Below are 22129 nucleotides of genomic sequence, written 5' to 3' on the forward strand. Positions count from 1 at the left end.
TTTGATTGTAAGTTTTTCCTTTTCCTTCCATCCTCAGCTCCCTGATTTAGACACTTGAACACTTATTTCTACAATCCAGTATTATAGGATGTGTACAGAGGTTTCATCTGGTTTCCAAAATTAAGCATCTTGGCTTGTCCTTGCCAAACTGGTGAAACATTGAAACTCTAACTGTAATATTAAAAAAAAAGTATTTTCATTCTTACAGCTTGCATTACCTCATCCATGCATGACTATTCATAATAGAAAATATACATCATGGAGTTTCAAGCTGCAGTTGGAGTCTTTAACCTGCTTTTAGAAACACACAATTAGAACTCCTTCAGGATACGATATCGAGTATTGTGCTACTGTCCAGGAAAACACTTCATAATTTTAATTTAAGATTTGATTCCAAGCAATTACTGTCCAAATCTAGACAGGACAAGCTAATTTTAGGCAGAATTGTTAAAGAATTACTGCAGTGTTATTAGCCTACTATTTTAATCTTCAGTTATGAATTAGGTTACATCTGAGAGCCTAACTATGCTAACCTGTAATTATTATACAATGTTAATAAAATTCTTCTACAGAAATATTAACAACAATTACTTTCTGTAATTTCTGTGATTTTTTAATGTTCTACCCATGAGCCTGTATAGAGGTCTAATGAATATGTACACAATTTTAATTAGCAAACATAAGCTATAAATCCACAGAATAGGGCATCTCCATTTTTCCATCAAGTATTTCCATATCTCAAAAAAGATTTATAGCTAGTTTGACATAACTGGTGCAAATTTCAGATACAGAAAGCTTTCCAAATTTTAAACATGCAGGTTAAAACGCTGGCCTTCAAACTAGTTTCAGAAATTACTTTAAGTAACAGGAATGTGCTTAAATCCCCCTCCTTTTCCCCAGTTTTGATCACTATGTAAGGACAAATTTGGAATTTGTGGAAGAAAAATAATTTTCATTATTTTTTTTAAAAAAAACATTTATCCCCACCTTCCTCAGGTACAAAGACCACGTAGAGCACTTTCTGAAACTCTCATATTACCCTCATAGCATTGATGCGCCTTGTTCAAAGCCATGAGTACAAAAGGTCAGCTACAAAAACATATTCAAAACAAATTCACCATTCAACAGAGTACATGGGTTTGAAACAGTGAGATTTTATGCACACAGACATAACATTGTAGGAACAAGGGTACATCTGAGCAGCTGTGACTTCTAATGTACTCAGCTGAATAAACTAATGTGGATGAACTGTAGCATGCAAGATTTGTGCTATTTTTGAAACACAATTATCTCTATTTTACAAAACAAATCCAGAGTCATTTAAACAAAGTTTACAGGGTATACCTTAGAAAAGGGCTCTCCAGACTATCTCTGCATCCAACAAACACAACTATGCAACAGAGCAGCAAGCGGTTGCTGGCTCACGACACAAAATATTTTTGTTCACTCAGTTCCAGGGTGTTTTGGGTTTGGTGAGTTCTGTTTATTTCAGTTTTCATACAATCGCATGGAGGCAAGAGTCTTACATAATTTCAAAGGACATCCACTCTCTAAATTTGTACTTGTCTTCCGGAGAAGAAATACAAAATAATGTGGGGAGACTTGCAAGTGTGGGCGTGAAGAACAACAGATTCAACAAGCATGAATCTGACTCTTTGCTCTTGAAGCATCTTCCCAAAATGTCAGATCAGATAGATGTTACATGAAGGAGTATTTAAAATACTTTCTCTGAACTTGGAAGAAAATAGAAAGTGAATATATCGTTTAAAATCATTATGAAAAGAAACAGACAAGTAAACCAACCTCCTTGGCTGTTTGGAGTGGGCTTTTTACCATGTTTGCCACATCACTGCTTGACTTCCTGACAGACAGCATAATTCATAAGTTTTACAAATGAAGGCAAAGACCTTGAGCATAATTCATTTATTCCAAGGACAGCTGGGATAATGGAAGCATTTTTCTGAACATGACACACAACTTCCCATAGCTCTGTTCTCTACAGGTTATCCTCCATAGAACACAATGCCTTGTTAAAACTGGACAGTCAACAGAGAGGATATAATAAATAATAAAATACTTGCAATACCTAAAAGTAGACATTTGACATGCCTGGTGTGGCTATAAGCAGTTCTCTACCTGATTTTCAATATATAATGAGCAGTTCTCTATCACACCCACAAGCTCAGCCGCTCACCACCTGAAGCTCTTCTGCAGAAAAGATTTTCACTATTTCTCTTCTACATTTACTGTTATGTATGGACAGAAACTTGCACATGTGAATGAAGCATTAAAAACTGCAAATTCCACACTAGAAAAATTCACCAGAGTATAACTTTTACAATTCTAGTCCTAAACATTAACTTGGCCGATTCTGTGTGAATAAAGACAAGCAGATTATATTAATCCTATATGGGGTTTGGCTTATATCTAAACAACTATGACCAAAAAATATTTGTGATGTGGGTTTTTAGTTTCTTTGTGGGGACTTGGGGATTTTTGTTTGATTTGTTGTTGTTAAATACACCACTACAGCTTAGCAGTTCTGGAGGGCTGAGGACTCTCTCCTTTCTGCAGAAAGTGACATTCAGGAGCTGGGTTTGGCAGAAGTTCCAAAGCAAGTCAGCAATAACACCTGGCAATAAGGCACTGATCCCCTGAATTCCAGCCCTATGACATTCACCAAGAAGGAAAGAGCACTCCCAGAGCAACCACAAATTCTGCCTTTGTCACTTGCTTGGTAGCAGCTCAGCATTTATCTCCACACACCTCCAAGAACCTGGCTTGCTAAGACAAAGTGAAACTACAACAGTGCTTAAACTCTGTGTAAACTGCAATACATAAAAAGCAAAACCCAAGCATTGCATCACATACCCTGCAACAAAATCTTGAAGTATTCAGAATGTAGGTTCTGTTGCAGGGGCTGTAACATTAAGATTCAGAAATAACTCTGCCATTCACACCCAGAACAGATGGGAAATGAGCTGAATGTCCAACTGACTTCCCAACAAAACCACAGTAAGTACATCTGTCTTGTCTGGACACTTAGCAAAGGCATTATTTACATTTATCAACATAGGTCTACTAAGCACTATCATTAACTCAACAGTAATGAAGATAAACATATTGATTTTTTTTTTTACTTTAAGTACAGTATATCACAATTAAGCATACTACCAAAGGAGAAAGTTAATTCACTTTCTAATTAATTCTATTGTTCTGGTCAATAGAAATCATTAAACAAGAAGTACAGCAGTACTTTTTTTAACCAGAGTTTTAAAAAGTTAGGAAACCAAAGAAGTTAAAACTACAGTACCATGTAGTGAGAATCCACAAGCTGCTCTAAATGTGGATGTTAAAATCACCTTCAACACACATACTTGGTCTGGAGACGGTTGAACATTACAGTAGTTAGACTAACATTGTAGTTAGCCAAGAGAACGTTGGAATTGAATGTGAAATGAATATTAACACTGCAAGTGGAAGGCACAGGAGCTGCCTGACTTTCTGAAACTTCTGGGAAGCAGTGGCTTGCAGCTCAGAGAAAGGTGCCAGAGGTTAATTAGTTGCTATCACAAAGTAGGTTGAATCAGAATTTTCTTTCTAACCACATGTTGATCCTTTCAAGTACAGCACAGTTTTTTCCTAGAGGCTGCAACCAAATGTGCTTTTCTCATGACTCCAAGTTAATCCTCCAAGTACTTCCAACAGATATTTTTGTGGTGATGAAATACAGAGTGTTCATTATATGGATATTAACATGCTTTAACTTTCCAGCAAATACTGACAGATTTCACTGACTGGAGTTACAATATGATTCACAGAGGCAAATTGCTTTCTAAACCACTTAGCAAGTATTAACCTGTTAAAACAGTTCAGAGGCATTCAGGTGATGATAAGCAAAGATCCTTGAAAACTGTGATAGACTTTATTCTCAAATAGAATATTCAAATCATGCAGTTGCCATTTTGTAGAGCTTAGTGGCACAAATGAAATAAACCAATATTCTGACATTTTCTTCAGAAGTAGTTGAGTTTATTCTGATGCAATAAGAACAAGGCAACTAAGAATATTATTAAGGATTTTTTCATTTCCATCAGTAATCCATTCATCTATTTCTCAGACTATTGTAGAAACTCTTTGAAAACAAAGTAAGGAGATCAGCCTACAGCCACAGATATTTTAGAGTGCTTGTTCTCCAATTTATTTAAAATCCAGTCTTTACATAACTCAGTAAAAGCTTTGCCAAAGCCAGATCGGCCAGAGAGTGAGTTCTTAATTTGGTGAAGCTCAATAGCTCATTTTTGAAAGGACTATAACCTTATTTTCTCTGTCAAATTACTGTTCAATGAACCATGACCACAAGTGTTCTGGTCACTGGTAAATGGCTTCTGCTGCAATCAGCCCTGGCATGTGCCAGGACTCTGGTATTTATCAGGTAACAAGGACAGAGATTTCAATTTCATATTAGGTTATTCTTATTGCAGGCCAAATCTTTATGATTTTATGACCTATCAAAAAAAACCAAAACCTGGCACATCCCTGGGCTATCCTATGCGTGCACCTATGCATGTAATTCGCTAACCAACCTATTAATAAAAAGGCCAGTAAAATACAAGTAAGTTTTTACTTTGTATGCATAATCTGCTAAAGAGTATTTAAGTAAGCTTAGTCTCCAAAAAAGCCAAAAACTAGTGTCTATATTGCCATCTTCCCATTATGAACAGATGTTCCAACTACCTGAGTAATGAATTTAGGAATTCCCTAACAAAGTACCTGGCCACCTTGGAGCTCAGTAAGCAGAACTGACAGGGCAGCATTGTATTAAAGAAAATTTTGTAATATTTTTTAAGAAATTCAAATATTAACATAATGTAGATGAAAAAAATATGCAATCACAGTATTTCACATTTCCATTCCATATCTTCTACTCATACAATTTCAAGAAATCCTTTATTCAGGCAAAGAAGTTACTTTTATACTTGTCCTCCCCTAAAATAACATCACTTCCTTTTATTACTACTTTTTATCAAGAACTTCTAATTTAATTCTTTTATGGTATCAGCAACCCAGTAAAACTAACCAGGTTTTATCAACTGCTAATGATTCCTTATTACAAAAAAGTTTCTATAGGAAATGCAAGTTCACATTTTAAAACAGATACATGACTCCAGCTAGGAGAGAAAAGGAAGAGAAAAGGTCATTTTTGTGCCAGTGGGTTGACATAGCAAGTTAACTCCTGTCCACAGACCAAGGAGCAGGTTCAAACTCCAGTTCTGGCTTTGGGGCACACAGGAACTGCCACTGCTGCTGCTCAAGAGCCAAATGGAGCATGAACACAAGAACAACACTGGAAGGCAGGACCTAAATTGCTCTGCATGGATCACCTCTGTGACACACACAGTGCATTAGGAGTGGGAATCATGCCTTTCTTTCCTTTATCACTTTCACCAGTTGTCCTACACTACTGGCTTCAGATGTCACTGTTTCTACTGAACAGTTTAAAAATCAACTTTTTATTAGATGAACTTGAGGCTGCTGCTGAAACTAAAAACACCTTGTATTTGTCAGGCTACTGACTTTCTTTTAAATGCCATTTAATTAGGTTCACTTGAAAGGGGCTGCCACAATCAGAAGTTTACAGACCTTCTGCCTCAAGTGAATTATCACTGCACTGTAACTACTGTGAATGCAATCTCCTAAAACAGTTAATGGCAGCTAGTGCCGAATACTGCTCACTTTGGACAATGCTCTGCTGTTTATATTTTAATATTTCACTTTTTACACCTCATCTTTTTCATACATTAGATGGGCAGCAGTAACAGCAGAACATTTAAAAATATTTGCTTAGTAACTTCATTCTGAGCTCTTTTAAATCTCCACTCCAGGAGAAAGTCACAAAGTAAAACTTACTGTTTCTTAAGTTAAAAAGCAAATAGGTGTCCCATTTTCCACCTTTCCTCTAAAGTGAGGGTGTTCTGTAACAGAGAACATAAGAACAGGCCCCATACAATAGACCAAAGCAGTGAGAAGTGGGTTTTTACTTTGACAAGGTTCTGGCCAAGGGAAACAGGTGATGAGGATACAGGACTTGCAAACACCCCAAACCCAGCAGAAAGGAAGAAAGTCACTTGTGGGCAGACACTGATGGGCAGAGGCAGGCAGTGCTCCAGCTTCACCTGCTGCTCGGACACACTCACAGCACAGGATGCTCACTGCAGTGACCAGCTGAAAAAGGTGAAGGCAAAGTCAGTACAGGAGCAGCAGAGCCTGAGCAGCTCTGCCAGCGCCATCAGCAGAGGCAGCAAGGCTATAAGGGGAGCAACACCCCAACCTCACCTGAGGGACAGGGACAATGACGTGCTTAGTTTTGGAGATTAGTACTTAAATGTCAGGCCTTAACCTTTCCTTCCTTTTTTTTTCAGTACAGTCAAGTCTCTTAGGACTTAAACATACAATCACCATATTGTGTCCAAGCACACAAGCTCACATCAACAGAAATGATGAGAATTACTACAAACACTCAGGTGATTGAAGACAGTCTCACTGTTTTCAGCACTGGTGGATCTCAATCAACATCACTTAAACCTTTTTGTATCACTTTCTAGTAAGGCCACACTGTGACCAAAGCCAGCAGAAGATCAGTTGCCACAAAGCCAGCAGAAGAGGACCGAGCAACATCAACTGTTTAGGTACAATTGCCCAAGAATATGCACACAGAAAATATTCCCTTCAAAACTCCTTCTTAAACAACTAAACAATCACAGGTCTCAAGCTGTTTGCAGCACAATTACAGCCTGCTGGTTAATTCAAATTTGTTTTCCACAGAAACAAAGCAATATTTGGCTCAGTCACTGCTATAAAGCTTTTGTTCCTAACAGCATTTAATCTCTCTGGGAGCCTTAGCATCACATCCACATTTATCTGTTTGACAAAGGGTTTGCATTCATTGAGCCATTCGTGGCTTAAATCTGCAGACTTGCATTGTTTAATGATGCTAAATTAGAAACAGTTCACTAATGACTTTTTGCCAAAGTTGGAGTTTGTTGATTCCTGCTATTAGAAACAGAAAAAGCAAGGAAATACACATTTTGTGGCTTTTCTACATAAGGAGAACTATTTTATTCCCTTAATGTTGAAAAAGGTAAAATAGAAGAGTCAGAGGTTTCACAGTTCAGGCTGGACTAACACTGCACATGTTTTCTGCTCTTTATATTTGGTCTTAAGTACTCAAGAGTTAAACAAGAATTTTGACTAGGCAGCTTAATACTTCCTGTGTATTACAAAACACAAAAAACATTCTGCACGCACCAGCAGATTACAGTGTGTCCTTTGTTTCCACACACAGAAATTAGTAAATTAACACAGTGGCTCCTTAGAGACAAACTGAGGTCTAAGGAGGCACCTGCACATTCAATATTTGGTCATAGACCACACATCCCACTGTATTCCGGTAACCAAATTAGGAACTACTCCTCTCAAGAGTGTTAGAGGTTTTTTCCCTATATAGTGGTTAGAATAATTCTGATACCTTCAAAGTCAGTAAGATTCTGACTTTAGGGTTTGGGTCCTTATCTACCATTCCTCTTGCTCTGTCACTTCTCACAGATGTTTCAGCATTCCTTTATTGCAGTCTGTCTGTAGAGGTGCATTAATTACTTTCAATTATAAAATATTTTCCCCCTATGTGATAAAGCATTTAGATCTATGCATGCCAGATAAGAGAGGCATGTGACTTGTTCATCCCATGAAAAACCACAAGTGCAATTTAGACATTGATACAATCTTTGTCACTGCTGGACAGCAGCAACATAGATGCAACACTTCCACTTTAGTGTGAGAGCTACACATTATTACACTACACTTCCCATTATTACCATTGAGAACAAGCAACTACTATTTTAAAACCCAAATATTCACCAAGCACGTTTTGAAAATCCATAGGTAGCTCCCTCCAAATGTCAATAGAAAATATCACTTAACACTAGAAAAGTCAATGAGTAGAACGTGACTGGAGAACAAGATTTTTTGCCTTAACAAAGAAATAATGGCAAAAATAACAACCTGGCAGAACTGTCATGCTGGCAGAACAGGCTAAGTAACACATTCTAGATAATTCAATAAAGATGCTTTACCATGTCACAACACAATGTCAATATTGCAACATCCTGCTGTATAAGGAGAAGTGTGTAATTTTGGAGACCTGTAGGCCACATCATCCCCTATAAAGTCTCCCCAGAAAAAACAGCAGCCCCAGAAGACTTCATGATAAATGAAGGTTTTTTCTCATTTTTATCAGTTTATTACAGCACTGATATTTGCTGTATGAATGAAATTCCAAACTTAGAATAATCTATTGAAATAGCTATTATATAAAGAGCAGAAGAAATACCAACAGGCACAAAGGAGAACTCTATACACAAAATTTCTGCGATTAAAAGCAGTCTCCTACTAGTATGATGCAAGCCCCTTCTACTCCCCACTCATCCAATTCATCTTTTTGCATGTATTGTCAGATCAGTTTAAAACATATTTGAGGTGAGCTGCACATTGACTTCCAACATGTTGTAGTTTGAAATACCTAGGAAGCAATGTCATAAAATGGAAATGTTGCCAAAGACAGGGGCACGTGAATATCAAGTAGCCTGTCAAATGCTCAGGAGCCCAACAAAAGGGTTCATTTCCTAAAAATGACCATTGAAAGCAGCAGTCACAGACAGGGTGGTCTCACCAAAGAGAACTAGTACAGGTGGTCTGATGAATTACACACACACACACCTTCTCCCATTTAAGTATATATCACTGTACAGGATAAATTCAAAGAGCTCATTGTAGAGCAAAGCAGATAGTTGGAAGAAGACACAAAAGCATTAACCTGTATAACCAATATAAGCAGCTAAATCTAATGCTGCTTACTCCAGAAGCTAAATCTAATGCTGCTTACTCCAGAATTCTTAATAAATTAAGAATTTATTCTACCTTTCTGCAAAGCAACTGATTTCCATTAGAGCAAAGCATTTCCTATCAGACAAATTTCATAACCACACGACTCAGGATAGACTGTGTAGTAAACCCTTTGATAACAATACATTTGGAATACTACATCTGTTTATTTCTCCTAATATTAGTCAGTTATTTATGAAAACACATGCAAAGGATAGTTTCCATTTAATATTACTCCATGTGAAAGGATAGAAGGCACTAAGATTACAAGTGGATTATTCTGAAATAAGAATTCTTTTCTTTTACTTATATTTAAAATTGGCATGCAGATGACTAAAACCACTTAATTGAACATTTAACTTTCTAAAAACCAGCTAAGACTATTCTTGCATGACATAACCGTAGCAGAACAATCCTCTGTAAAGTATTTTTGCAAATAGTATTTTTGCATTATTGAATTCTTTGTAGACGTTCATCATAGCACTTTAATCTCCAGAGTTTCCAAAAACATCTCTTCTATTTGTATTAATGGAAGATGTGCACAATTAAAAAAATAAATTAAAAAAATTAAAAAAAAAGACATTACTGGTGTGAATAAGAAAGAATTCTCTTAGTTCTTAATGCATGAGATGCTGTGTACCATGAACAATAAGTGGGACCCACGCTCCTTTATGCCTCAAAGCTGTTAATTCAGGACTGTTCCTCACCCTTACTGTAGTAGTGCTTTAATTCTTAACCTCTGCTTATGTCAGTCACTGTTGCTTTTTTGTTTTTAAACATTTGGCAGTCATGTTAAATAACAGCCAGGATGCCATGGGACATCACTTTTTCAAGTGTTATTCACTGTCTGTGCTATTCACTTTCTCCGTTTCTCTTATTCCCTTGCTGAAACTGTCCACCTAATACATAAAGTCACGTAGGTCTCTCTCCACACAGTCAACACAACCACAAGTATGAATATGATTTGACTAGTGGTGCATAAACTTGCTGTAACAGCTTTCACAATGTTTGACAAACAGCATCTACATTCTAAACCCGAGCAAAAGAAGTGCCACAAAAGAAAATGCAGCCTGACAAAGGCGTGTGCATGTACCCACAGCTGCATTCCTAACTCATGCACTCAGCCAGCTGCACTACACCTACAGATACTGGCACATGCCAGTCTTCCAAGTCTAATAGTGCTTAATTTTCCCTAAGCAATGTCACTGGATCTCTCCAGCTTGGGGAAAGTTCAAGCTACTCTGGATCAGTTTCAGCAGCAGTCAGGGAATGTGAAGAGTTACCTCTTTGCAGTCAGGATGTCGTGAAAATATCCCTAATAAATGACTGGTGGTATAGAAATCCACCAGCCAAGAGGCAGCAAGCCCCTGCTGCTCCTTCCCATTGTGAGGAAAGGGGCACCAGCTCCTGCAAACCAAGCAGAATTCCCAGCGACAGAACCACATCCTCACCTACAAACTGACCACACCTCACCTTCTGCAGGTCCTTCACGTCAGCTACTGCCCAGCCACAAGTTCCCCACAGCACAGAACTCTGCCAGAAAAGCTCCTCACACTCATCTTCCCCCATCAGCAACTACCACAAACTTCCCAAGCAGACAGTGAGCTAAGCCTGCACAGCTGCAGGACAGCCAACATTTTGCAGTGGCACTTTGTACACGGGTGCTTCAGCCAAGAAGCCAAACCTGCTCACAATCACCAGCCTCAGCATTTTGAGACAGGGAAACCGAGGCAGAGTTCAGCTATTGGGTACACAGACCAAAAAAATTCTAATAAAATCTATGCATCCTGATCATCAGTTTAATCTCTAGATATGTGGCTTGTAAATCATAAGCAGGATGAAGCTTTTAAAGCTAAGGTCAACTTCATTAGAGGAACCTGAAAAACTGGAATTTCATTTTAAATACAAGGGAAAAAAAGCCAAACAAAACACTTTTAAGACCTTCCTACTTTGCATTCCAAACTACAGTAAACCCCTTATTTTGTAAGATTTAGATGTCAAGTATCAAAGGGATTAAAAGCTCAATCATACCTTTGTATACCCTAGATCCAAAATATGAACAAAGTGTTCATCTGTGAATTATAGAGCTTTATGGTCATTTATTTGACATCAATACACGTTCCATTTCACACACCACTTATTCCTCAACCCTTTACTCAAAACATAAGCTCTTTGCCAGTGTGCAGAGTATACTACTTACAACAGAAGTTATAAATATGAATATGAAAATCATCGGATTATATAAAACACTATCAAATTTACTGTTTTCTCTACACTGAAAGTAATTAATCTGATCACCTACTTTACTGGCCAGCCCAAGATTTTTTAATTAGTTGATTTATATTGCTTAATCAAATAGGTGCCATTTTGTAATGTTTCTCATTCTTTATAATAAAATATATGAATAATTTTAGTGTTAGATATATGAGTCCTCCTAATGCCAGGTCTGTGTGCCAATAAAGAAATGTCTCCATAAACATTGAGATACATTGACTCATTATCAAGAGATGATTAAGGCTGCAGATCACATATTTCTCATGCTCCAAATAAGCTCAGCATCATATAGTTTAAACATGATCACTAAACCTGCTCGTACTTTCAACACACTGGGATAATCAGCCACACGATCCCCATCACAAAGGCTGGAGCATTCTCAGGGCTAAGATTTGCACCTTAAAGGCAACGCACAAAAGAAATGCTGCCTTTCAGCAGCAGAGACATCAGACTGGGCTAGTTCTGATTTTTCTTGCATTTAAGATCACTACAGTTTAAAAACAACAGCATAAGATAAAACACTAATGACACTGTTTCCCTGAAACATGTTCAAATGTCTCACAACTCTTATAATCATGATACTTTCCTTATATTTAAGTCATATTGTTTAACAACTCAGAATAGGTAGCAATTTATAGGAGACAGCTTCCCTTTTGGTAGCCTTAAGTATATTTGATGATTCCCATAAAAAGACTGAAACACATCCACATCTTGCCATAGATGAATTAATCTTAAAAGCAGAGGTTTTGTACAGGCAGGTTTGTTCCCCACCTTTCTGTTTCTGAGAACAATAGTGACCCTGCACATGGCGCTGCATCCTTTCAGCCCCACCACAACAATGCCACGCTCAGCAACAATTAAAAAACATTTAGAGGACCTGTGCACCTCTCTCTTACAGCTTGTACCTACTGTAACTGAAGAAAAAGCCTGTCTGTAAGCAGACAATACAAGCTTAAAAGTACTAATATCGTAGGTATTAGGCTGGAAGTCTATTGGAAAGTAGTAGCCTTTACAGCAATTTCCAGATAGAAAAGTCACCTACACTGCTACCTGGGCATTTTAAAGCAACTCCTCCTCCGTTTGGAAGAGCTGCTTCCTTAAATAAAGGCAGAAGGAATTCAGCACCCTGAGCTTAGTAGTTTTATTTCAGAGAAAGAAAAAAAAAAAGCCACCTGTATATGCTAACATAGAACTCACAGCAACAAAAGGTGAACAAAAGCTGCATCAGGATTTGGCAAGACAAAGGCACATAGTGAAGCTACTTTACACTGACATCCTGTATAACTACGTAAGTATTCAGATATGAATGATTCAAATTTATGTTATAAGCTTTTATTGTAACTTTTTTATGAAGACATTCAATTCGTATTAAGGCTAAGACTTTAAGTAAAAGCACAAGACCAAAGCAGGATGATTTCACCTCTACAAGAACTCACACGAACAAAAGTGCAATACAATACAGCAGGTGATTTCAAGCTCAATTTCCAAATGAAATAGTCAGGAGAAGGAAACGTTCAAATATACACTATATAGAAAGCCTGCCAGCCTCAAAGCTAAACTTGTCATTTCAAGATCAGCTCTACAAATTAACACCACCACAAACTTTTCAAATGAACATACACAGTATCATTATGAATAGAGCTTAATCTGCACAATTTCTCTACATTTCAACAAAAAGGGAAAGACTTGACACGACATCCATCATGAAACATCCAGGATAAAATCAGGAGGGGGGTCTACATAGCAAACAAGATAAAATTCTGAGTGCCAATGTCATTTAATATGTATCAGGGTATTTTGCCACAGGGTAGTCTCACAAAAAGAATTCCCACCTTATTATCCTCATTTCTCTCACTTACATGTATGCTGGAGAAAGTGGCGATGACCTGGATGTTTTAAGCACAGGAACTGGGAATTTCCAGATAGCAGGAGAGCTCGTTTTCCATTTCAATGGCATGTTGTCACCACGGTACTACAATAACAGTAAACAGCGTTTCCATAACAGACTACCAACTAGGACTTCCATTCCACACACTACTGACACAGCAGTGGCTGCTGCTAAGAACAAGGAAATGATTCTGCCAATGCCCTTAAACCGATGCTTCCAATCTGTAAAACAGGGCTGTGAGGCATCTCCTTTTAAATCCTGCTGTCCCCTAAAGCAATATGATGATTCTATCCTTCTAACTCAACAATAGTGCCACCTCGTTAGGGAAGCACTGACTGCAGTATATGTTAAGAAAAAAAAAGAAAAGACTGCACTCTGCACACCAGCATAATGCAGCTTTATTTAATAAAAGCAGCTAATTTTTAAAGTACGGTTTCTGATGCTATTGTTCTACCTTAACAGGGACACTGCATCACTGTACTATATTCTCTTCCTATTAACCTCATTTCTGACCAATGGAAGCAGAAAAAAAAATGGGTTTCATATGAAAATGAAACAACATACCTACTCAGAATACACTTGTCATCCTCTGAACATTCTTCTTTTGAGCTGCAACAATACAAATGGGATATAAATCTCAGCATAGCCTTAGGCCACGGCTAATAGAGATCAGTGACTAAATTCAGCAGCCTGTTTTCCTCCTGTGCAAGCTCTGACCAAACAATACAAGAATGCCATTATAGAAAAAGCCCATTGCAAAAATCAGTCCTTCTAATCCATAGCTAGGAAGACAAAATAAAGCAGAAATCGCTGCAGGTTTCTGCATGCTCTTCTAATAGCTTCTGGTTCAGGATGCTCTCATTTTCCTATTCTCATTTCCAAGGAGGAAGAGCAAAATCTCATGCATTTTACAACACGATATGGGAACACAAATATCACTCTGTCTTCTGCAGTAGAGAAGCAGAGACTAGCAGGCTGTTAATAGCAGTCTTTGTAGGAACGCTATCAACAATCTAATTCTCAACGCCCCCCAGCAGCTCCCAAATTGCCTCCAGAGCTGACGAAGCAGATGGGGCCACGCCGGTCCCCAGCAGGGACGGCTCCGCAGCTCAGGGCTCTGCCTGGTGACCTCCCGGGGCTGACGACAGCGGGGAGCAGGGAAGGCAAGCTATTAAAAAGGGACTGGGGAGTTTAATAGCATCTTATGCAGAAGCAGAGCATGTTTCTAGGGAAAAGAAGGCAGAAATTCCGCTATACTGATTACCTTACAGGGAAAAAATACATCACCTCTAATGTATCGCCAGAGCAGACCAAACCAACACTAAGATATTTAGTCTGCAGATTTCAGAATAGTCTCTGTACAGCATGACAATTTTTCTATTCATCAGGACAGCTTAATCCTCTCATTAAAAAGCCAACACCCTGTCACGCTACTTAGCAATAAAGAATTGAACCAGGAGCTATTTCTACAAATGTCTATAAATTTATTCATTCTAGTGACATTTAACAACACTCTGATAGGGTTCTGTAACAGTGAAACATTTTAAGTTTCACTGTTACAAAATGTTTTTCACCATGAAAATTCAATTTTGGAATGAAATCACCAGGATATAATTGCTGCTCCTGATCACCATTATTGAAAATAGTTTTGGGCAAGCTGTTACCAAATCCAAAGGCAAGGAATTAACACAGGACAACCTCACTCAAAACCAGATGCACCCCTTGGCCAAACAATTGAGGGTCTCTCTCCCACTTCTCTGACGTTCTAAATTACAAATGAGCAGCATTAACCCAGGCAACAAATTTCACAGGAACTGGGATGCTGAAGAGACACCTCTGTGTATGACAATAGTGTTTATATGCTGTGACTATTAAGAAACAAAGTCATGCAAAAACATCTATGCAGTTTTAGCACAGTCATACTTTTAGCAAAAGAATTCAAGTATTTACATGCCAACAGGCAGGCCTGGCTACACACTGTGTCCAGTCACAAACACACACAACACCAGACTACTACATCGTGCCAGCTCTGCACTGAAGGTCTAGAAATCAGGTTGAAAGATGTCAGATAGCAGCTATTATAATCACAAATTTAAAAAAAATCATTAATTTGCATTCATACACTCAGCTTTGCTTTTGCATTCATCATTATACAGAAAGTGTTTTAAAATACAAAAAGCAAACACAGTTACTCCCTTCCTCACACTGAGTGCAGCCAACTGGTAACTGCTTGTAAAGCCTCTGCCTCCACTGCTCTACCACCCCCAAGGAGATCTTCACATGTTTTATTTATTAAGAGCAGCATGACTAATTTAAAAAAAAAAGAATGAGGTTAAAGACAATCAATGGACCCCTTTTTCAGGAGTAACTCCTGAAATACTCTTTTGATCAGTAAAATAAAATCCAACTCAAGCCATAAAGTCATTCCCAAGCATTGACTGACATTGAAGTCAATCCAGACAGGCACAGAAATCAGTTACTTCTCACTTTTGACCCCAGCAAGATCATTCACCCTAGAGGGCAACGTGAGTGCTCAAATACCTGCTCTCCTTTGTGTGCTCCTGGTCCTACTTACTTTTCCACTTACTCTACAAACAACGTAAATAAAACCTCAGCAGAAAAAACAGTAAATTTTTTTAAAGTACAGGAATTCCAAGCACTGCCAACCAAATCCCCTCCCAAAGTCCAGCACAAACTACTCCACCAAACAGCTCATGTACAAAATCCAGAACTGAAGAAAGCAGCAGTGCCAGGTACTCTAAAAATAGGGAAATACTTGTCACTTGCTTAAGAACAACCATGTGAGAAATGAATCACCTATCCACACATAAGGAGAAAAAAAAATAAATCAAATCCCATTTTCTTCCTGACAGTCACAGATTGGTTGCATATTCACAAGGAAACTACTATTATTATGTATTTTATGCTTTGCATCGACTATTCCTAAGTCAACAGAACATCTCAGTATATAATTCTGATATTTTAATTAAGACTTCAAAATAACATTTTAGCTGCACATTTAAATATATGGGAAAAGAAATCTGATCTCCTGGAGTGTGTTGTACCACTGAATACACATTTTTCTGTTCTCATACTACATAGCTCTGCCACTCATCCTCAAATGAAGGATTCTGAGGGCCAAAAGCAGCATTACACCTCTGTGCAGAATACTCCTTGCTGAGAAAATATTTTCCAGTGAAGTGTTTTGAAAACATATCAACTTGGTAGACAAACTGGAGATGTGCTTTAAATTTAAAACTCCTAAGTGCTGAAAATCCCATGATAACTGCACAGATTAAACATAATTTTGGGACCATTTGAGGGGCTTTTCTGTAATTTTCTCACAAGCATGTTCACATTCAAAATTAAAAGTATCTACTATTTATAACTTGCTTGAAGTTACATTCTACTTATTATCCAAGTCTGCCACGCATCCTTAATTCTGTGCACAAAAGATGAGAAAGTGTTTGGGGTTTAAGCAGCTATTTCCATGTTCATGTTTCCAAAGCTGCACTGAGCATAGACAAGTAACTGACAGAGTATCACGAATTTCTGCACAAAACTCAGCCACAAAGGAAAGGAACAGGTGGCATAAGAAGAATAAAAGTAAATAATGGCACCAAAGGCAAGATCCCAGGATGCCACTTTAGAGAGCTGAGACCTTAAGTGAGGCCAGAAGCTCCTGGCTGGGGCAGAACAGCAGTGCAGCTCTGATCCCACAGAGAGAAGACTGAAAAGTGCTTGTGATTAGAGAGGAAATCATTTCCTCACCCTCTCCCTCCATCCCTGCACCTACATCCTGCTTCACTATTGACCAACAAGCAAAATTTAGCCCCAAATGAGCAGAGCAGGCACACAGCATCACACTCAGCAAGCACATGACCAAATCACACACAGAGTTCCCCTGCCAAGGCACTGATCACAGCATCTTTTCTTCTGAAAGCTCTCCCTGGTTTTCAGAACAGGAACACAGCTAAAACTATGTCCCTTGTGACTCTCTTCCTTTTCTGGGGATATCCTCCTCCTTCCTTTGAATGCTAACGCGCTGCCACGTTGTGTCACACACAGCAACTGTCAACACATTGTCCTCTTATAGCCCACTGTGTTCACAGTTCTGGGGCATCTGTGCATCCAACAAAACTTCTAAACCATCTCTGCATTTCCCATAAGACTTCCCTTCACAGTTGTTCAAAAAAGAAGAAAAAGGCACAGGCAGAAAACTGTGTACCAGAGCCCAGGCAATAGAAAACTGTTCTAGTCTGAAAGTATTTATTGTGAACCTTTGAATGCCACCTGAATTGTTGCATGAAAACCAAGCAGAATAAAAGTAAACTTCTAGATATGTTGCTGGAATTTCATCAGTTTCCTTAGCTCTTAAACTGTTAAAAACAAAACTGAAAAAAATACTTGCTCAGTCAAGTGATTTGCTGTGGTTAAAAAATTGCTGTTCCACTTTAACAGGCTACTTACCTGTCTCCTTTTATTCATCTCTTAGGTGTCAGAGGAACTGAAAGCACTAGGTGAAAAGAAGGGTTATGCTAAATCACAGCTTTCTCAAGTCTTCCAAACCCTTCCTAGCATGACCTGAAAAGTCTTCTCACTTCCAGAACCTCAGGCTTCTTAAGCTTTCCAGAAAGAAAAAGCCAAAGTTACGGTGACAGTATGATGTACATCTCCCATTTTCAGCTAGAAATGTAGACAACAGAATGGTCTTAATATTTGGGTCACAAACTATTTCCTACTGATAGGGTGTTTATATAAGAGAAGATGCCAGACTCAGCAACAAGAAAAACACCTTAAAATGGTAGTGGTTAGACCAGTAAACATATTCAAACTTCTGAGATTCTTTCCCCCCACACCTGTGTTCTAAAAACTCATTGATATAAAAGCATGTTTCCATTTTAAAATGCGCATTTGTTATGTGATAAAATCCCTGGTTTATGATATTAACAGCAGCAGAGCTCACTCCAAACTGAAGGCAGAAAATCAGTTTCACATAGGGAGGAATTGCTCTCACCTTTTCTATATCTTCAAACCACCAGCCTGCTGAGCTGATGCATCCTACACCACACAAGAGCATTTTGATACAGAAGAAAATAAACCAGAACCCCCAAAATCCAGGAAAATATTCCCAAAGGCATGGAGCTCAAATGCAGTAATCATTTCAATATCCAAATCATTTCAGCAATTTAAATATGGCTGCAAAGGCACAAGTCTAGAAACTGAAGAGGAACAAATAAGGATGTGTAACATTTCTTTACAGGTTCCCAAAAAACTGTGTGATAATTTAATTGGCTTCCTTACTCAGCTCTTTCCACTTCACATGGGTGCTTCTCATGCCTCTACCTCTGGCTTTTGAGTCTATTAAACTGCAGCTGTTCCAATTACTGGAAAAGAATAATTAAAAGATGGTGTTGACAGTACTGCCCTATATATGAGTCAGTTAATTAATACCATTTCTTTGACCATATATCTCAAAATATTCATACCAAAATTCATACGAAGGGAAAACAAATCTTTGCCTAAGGAGGAATCCAAAGGAAACCACTGCAGTCACATCTGCAGTCCTCTCACAGCAGCACTGAAACATTCCCCAAATACTGAAGTACAGAAAAAGACTGGCAATATGCACCTGGCAATGCTTTTACTGAAATGGCAACTTTTCTAGAAACATCAAAAGTCTTACAAAGAAATCTTACTAAATCTCACAAAGAAACAGTTTTTGAATTAATTTTTTTAAATTTCATTAAGAAATTAGCTTTAAAACAGCTAAAGTCAGTTCTGACAATAACACCTGTACTTTGACTTGTTACCTGCTATACTATCTCAATTTTTTTTTATAACTGGGAATAAAAAGGCCCTCAGACATCAGATGGAAGTTACAGCAGCTTTTAGAAGCAGTTGTACTGTAGACACCAAGGTGCATGTGATGGATAATAAATGGATCCATCCATAATCTCATCTCATAAATGGATCAGAGATGCTTACAAAGTAGTTACTATCAAATAAATTTAATTCTTTTAAACTGGAATGACTGCTCATGGAACAAGGAACAATCATAAAGAAGTGAGACAAACTGGGTTTGCAGCCAACCCCTCCTGCTGTCAAAATGCTGTAAGTAGTGCAGGTTCCTGTCTCTATAGCAATATGTGGGGCCCTTTCTCAAACAGGAAAAGAAATCCCCAAATCTTTAAATATTAAGCCGTGAGGGTATCTCCTATGTGTTTAACAAGAAGTCCTACCATTTTCTATCCACTCACTCAGCATTTTTTTCTGTATAAATGAGGAAATTGCTGCAGTAACATTTTAGGATGCATAATTTCAGTGAAAATTATTATGCATAAATATACATATGCATACTCTATATATGGGATTGTTTATATAGCATGTGTGTGCATATATATATACACACATACGTACACACACTATATATATAGACATACATTATTTCTATATATATTTGACAAATACACATTACCCTGCATCTGACACAGGCACTTCCCCTTCCCTTCCACACACCTCAGATAGGAGAGATTCAAATTCTCACATGATTTTCAGACTACCAAAGTAAGTATATGTTCTTCAACAAACCAAAGATGCTGAGAAGGAATCATGTTGAGAAATTAGTTTCTCCATTTCACACATTCTTCAAATGTCCATAACCCTAATGATGGTCTTTGCATCATTCATAAATTAAAAAAAAAATCTTATAGTCCGGGTTTGAAATGTCTGAAATCATTCAGCAACAGCAAAGATTCAAAAAAACTCATGCCATATCCTATAAGGTCACAATCAACTATTTTTAAAACTATTTAAGTAAAATAATTTTGCTCAAATCCTACGTCAGGTTCCTAAAAACTTGTAGGAAAAGGGAGATAAGAAATGCACAAATTCAGTCCCTGCAGTATTCACACTTTAAATATTTGGAAGCATTCATTTATTAAAATATTAAAGCCTGTCTCAGGTATATTTGGTAACTACAAAAAGTCTCAGAAACATTTCTAATATTCTGAAGTGTGTGTTTCTTACCATGGAAGTGGGCTTTATTTTATGCCACTTATGGATGTCTTAGATTTTCTTGTGTGTATTCTTGAAGAGAGATTTTTCTAAAATTGAGGTAAGATTTGTCAAGATGCACTGTTAACTTAATTACAAGACACCGGTTATAATAGTAAAAAAAAAAAATCAGCTTTGCTTGGATAAATTACTGTTATGTAAAATTTATTAGGTAATATAAGGTCTTGAAACACTCAGTAGGAGGTAAAACTAAAGTGAGCTAATGAAGGTTCCCAATTTTTGATCTAAGTCCATGTACTCTACTGACAGCACATCACTAGGAAGAAGTGCTTTTGAATTAGCATCAATTTATTCAGAGAACTTGGCTCATCTTCCCCAGGTGATTATATTTAATAAATCAACACAGAAAACTGAATGCACAGTCACAGCAGCCAGACTGACCCTGCTGAAGATAATTGTCTGAAGCAACAGTTATTCTTACTAGGTCAACTGTGAACTACAAAGAATTTATTTCCAAACAACTTCTCCACAGCTGTTATAGTCTGCTGGCTGCTCAATTTATTTTAGTAAAGTATGCCTAAACACATTTACACATCAGACTCAAATGCTGTAAATATATTAAACAATTTAGTAATGGAACAGAAGCCAGGACTGAGCACCAGCCATTAACAACTTCAGTAGTTCCTGCACCACAGACAGCAAACTGCAAACTACAGGTGGCACGTGTTGGGGAATGTTTTTTGGAAATATTCTTAAAGTGGAAGTTTCTGGGCTTTTTCTTTCATTCTTGCATTATTTATATGGAATCTGTTAGTCCTCTTGCATTCTCTAAATCCTACTATCTTTATCCACTATGGTGTGTTTTTGTGGTCCTGCACACCTACAGAAAGTGACCCTGAGGAAAAGAGAAGAACTGGTATGGGGAGGCAAGAACAAAGCCTTGACCACTGCTCTTGTGCATGTCTGTAATGATTCAGTTTCATTAAAAGCCAAAAATTAAAACTTTTCCTGAACACAGGAGTTCCCACTGCACTGTCACCTGTGATGTCCCCACTGTGGACACTCCTGACACCTCCATCCAAAGGCCAGAATCCCTCAGGAACACTGACAGAGAATGAGATTGAAAAGGTTTCAAGAAAGATGCTGATGCTTCAAGTCCAGGTTGTCAGAAATCATTGTGTGCAGCCTGGGAGCCATAAAAACTGCAGCATGCATCTTCCAGGATGCCATGGCCACTGCACTGCAGCTGGCTGGATTCCTTCAAGGAGCCACAAAAGGTGCAATCAATTTAATTACCTGCCTTCAGATACCCCGAAGCATATTAGATACAAATTTTTATGAAATAGCAGTTTGATCTTAAAGTTCAGCTTGCCTTCACGGAGGGACATGTGAAAGTCTTAGGCAGCAAAAAGTTCAATTTCAAATTTGTCACTAATGTTAATTGTTTATGGCTAGTGTTAATTTCTCACATTCAGTGAGAGGAAAAAATAGTATAATTTCTCTACACTAGAAAAGGAGTTTCAGGACCACCGATCATTTTAAATAAATGCCATGAGAACAGGTGAAATTAGTACCAAAACCAGAGCAGCTAACAGGCAGTGTGGGAAAAAGAGAGTCTTGTACTAAATTTTCATTGTACAATCAATGAGTGTATTCATGACACAAAATTAGCCCCATCCTAGGGGTCATCAACATTTTAAAAACACTTGCAACTTTCAAAATGCCTAATTTGCTTACATTTAGATTTTTCTGGAAGACAAAAAACCACGATCACAAAAACAATTCTTCATATGAACTCGTCCCATTTCTGTGAAACACACCATTATGTTCTACTTCTAAATCATAAATGTCAAAACTCCTGTGTAATAATTAAATTATAGACAGAAAATTACAAACTGCTTTCATCTTTAGCAGCTCTGAGAACATAAATTTAAGGAAAATTCCACATTTCCTAGGCAAAGTTTTGAAAAATGCCAGTTACTTACTTCAAATATATTATGGTGGGCAAAC

The 22129-nt window shown here is 37.8% G+C and overlaps 1 protein-coding gene across 4 annotated transcripts in view; it reads right to left on the bottom strand.

The window, feature by feature from the left end:
- KLHL13 (kelch like family member 13) overlaps window positions 1–22129 on the bottom strand; it is a 69316-nt gene that overhangs the window by 24183 nt on the left and 23004 nt on the right. Inside the window, exons 1-2 of one of the 4 annotated variants that reach the window (XM_005419798.2) lie at window positions 13667–14054; window positions 13074–13186 (exon numbers count right to left, since the gene is read on the bottom strand). The exons of 2 other annotated variants lie outside the window; for them this stretch is intronic. In XM_005419798.2, coding sequence (XP_005419855.1) covers window positions 13074–13171 — 98 coding nt within the window. In that variant the 5' untranslated portion in view covers window positions 13172–13186; window positions 13667–14054. Of the gene's footprint in view, window positions 1–13073; window positions 13187–13666; window positions 14055–22129 lie in introns of those variants that run through there. One more of the 4 variants, XM_005419799.2, reaches the window with a different exon arrangement.

This window comes from Geospiza fortis, unplaced genomic scaffold (assembly GCF_000277835.1).
Source record: "Geospiza fortis unplaced genomic scaffold, GeoFor_1.0 scaffold157, whole genome shotgun sequence".
NCBI classification, from domain to species: domain Eukaryota; kingdom Metazoa; phylum Chordata; class Aves; order Passeriformes; family Thraupidae; genus Geospiza; species Geospiza fortis.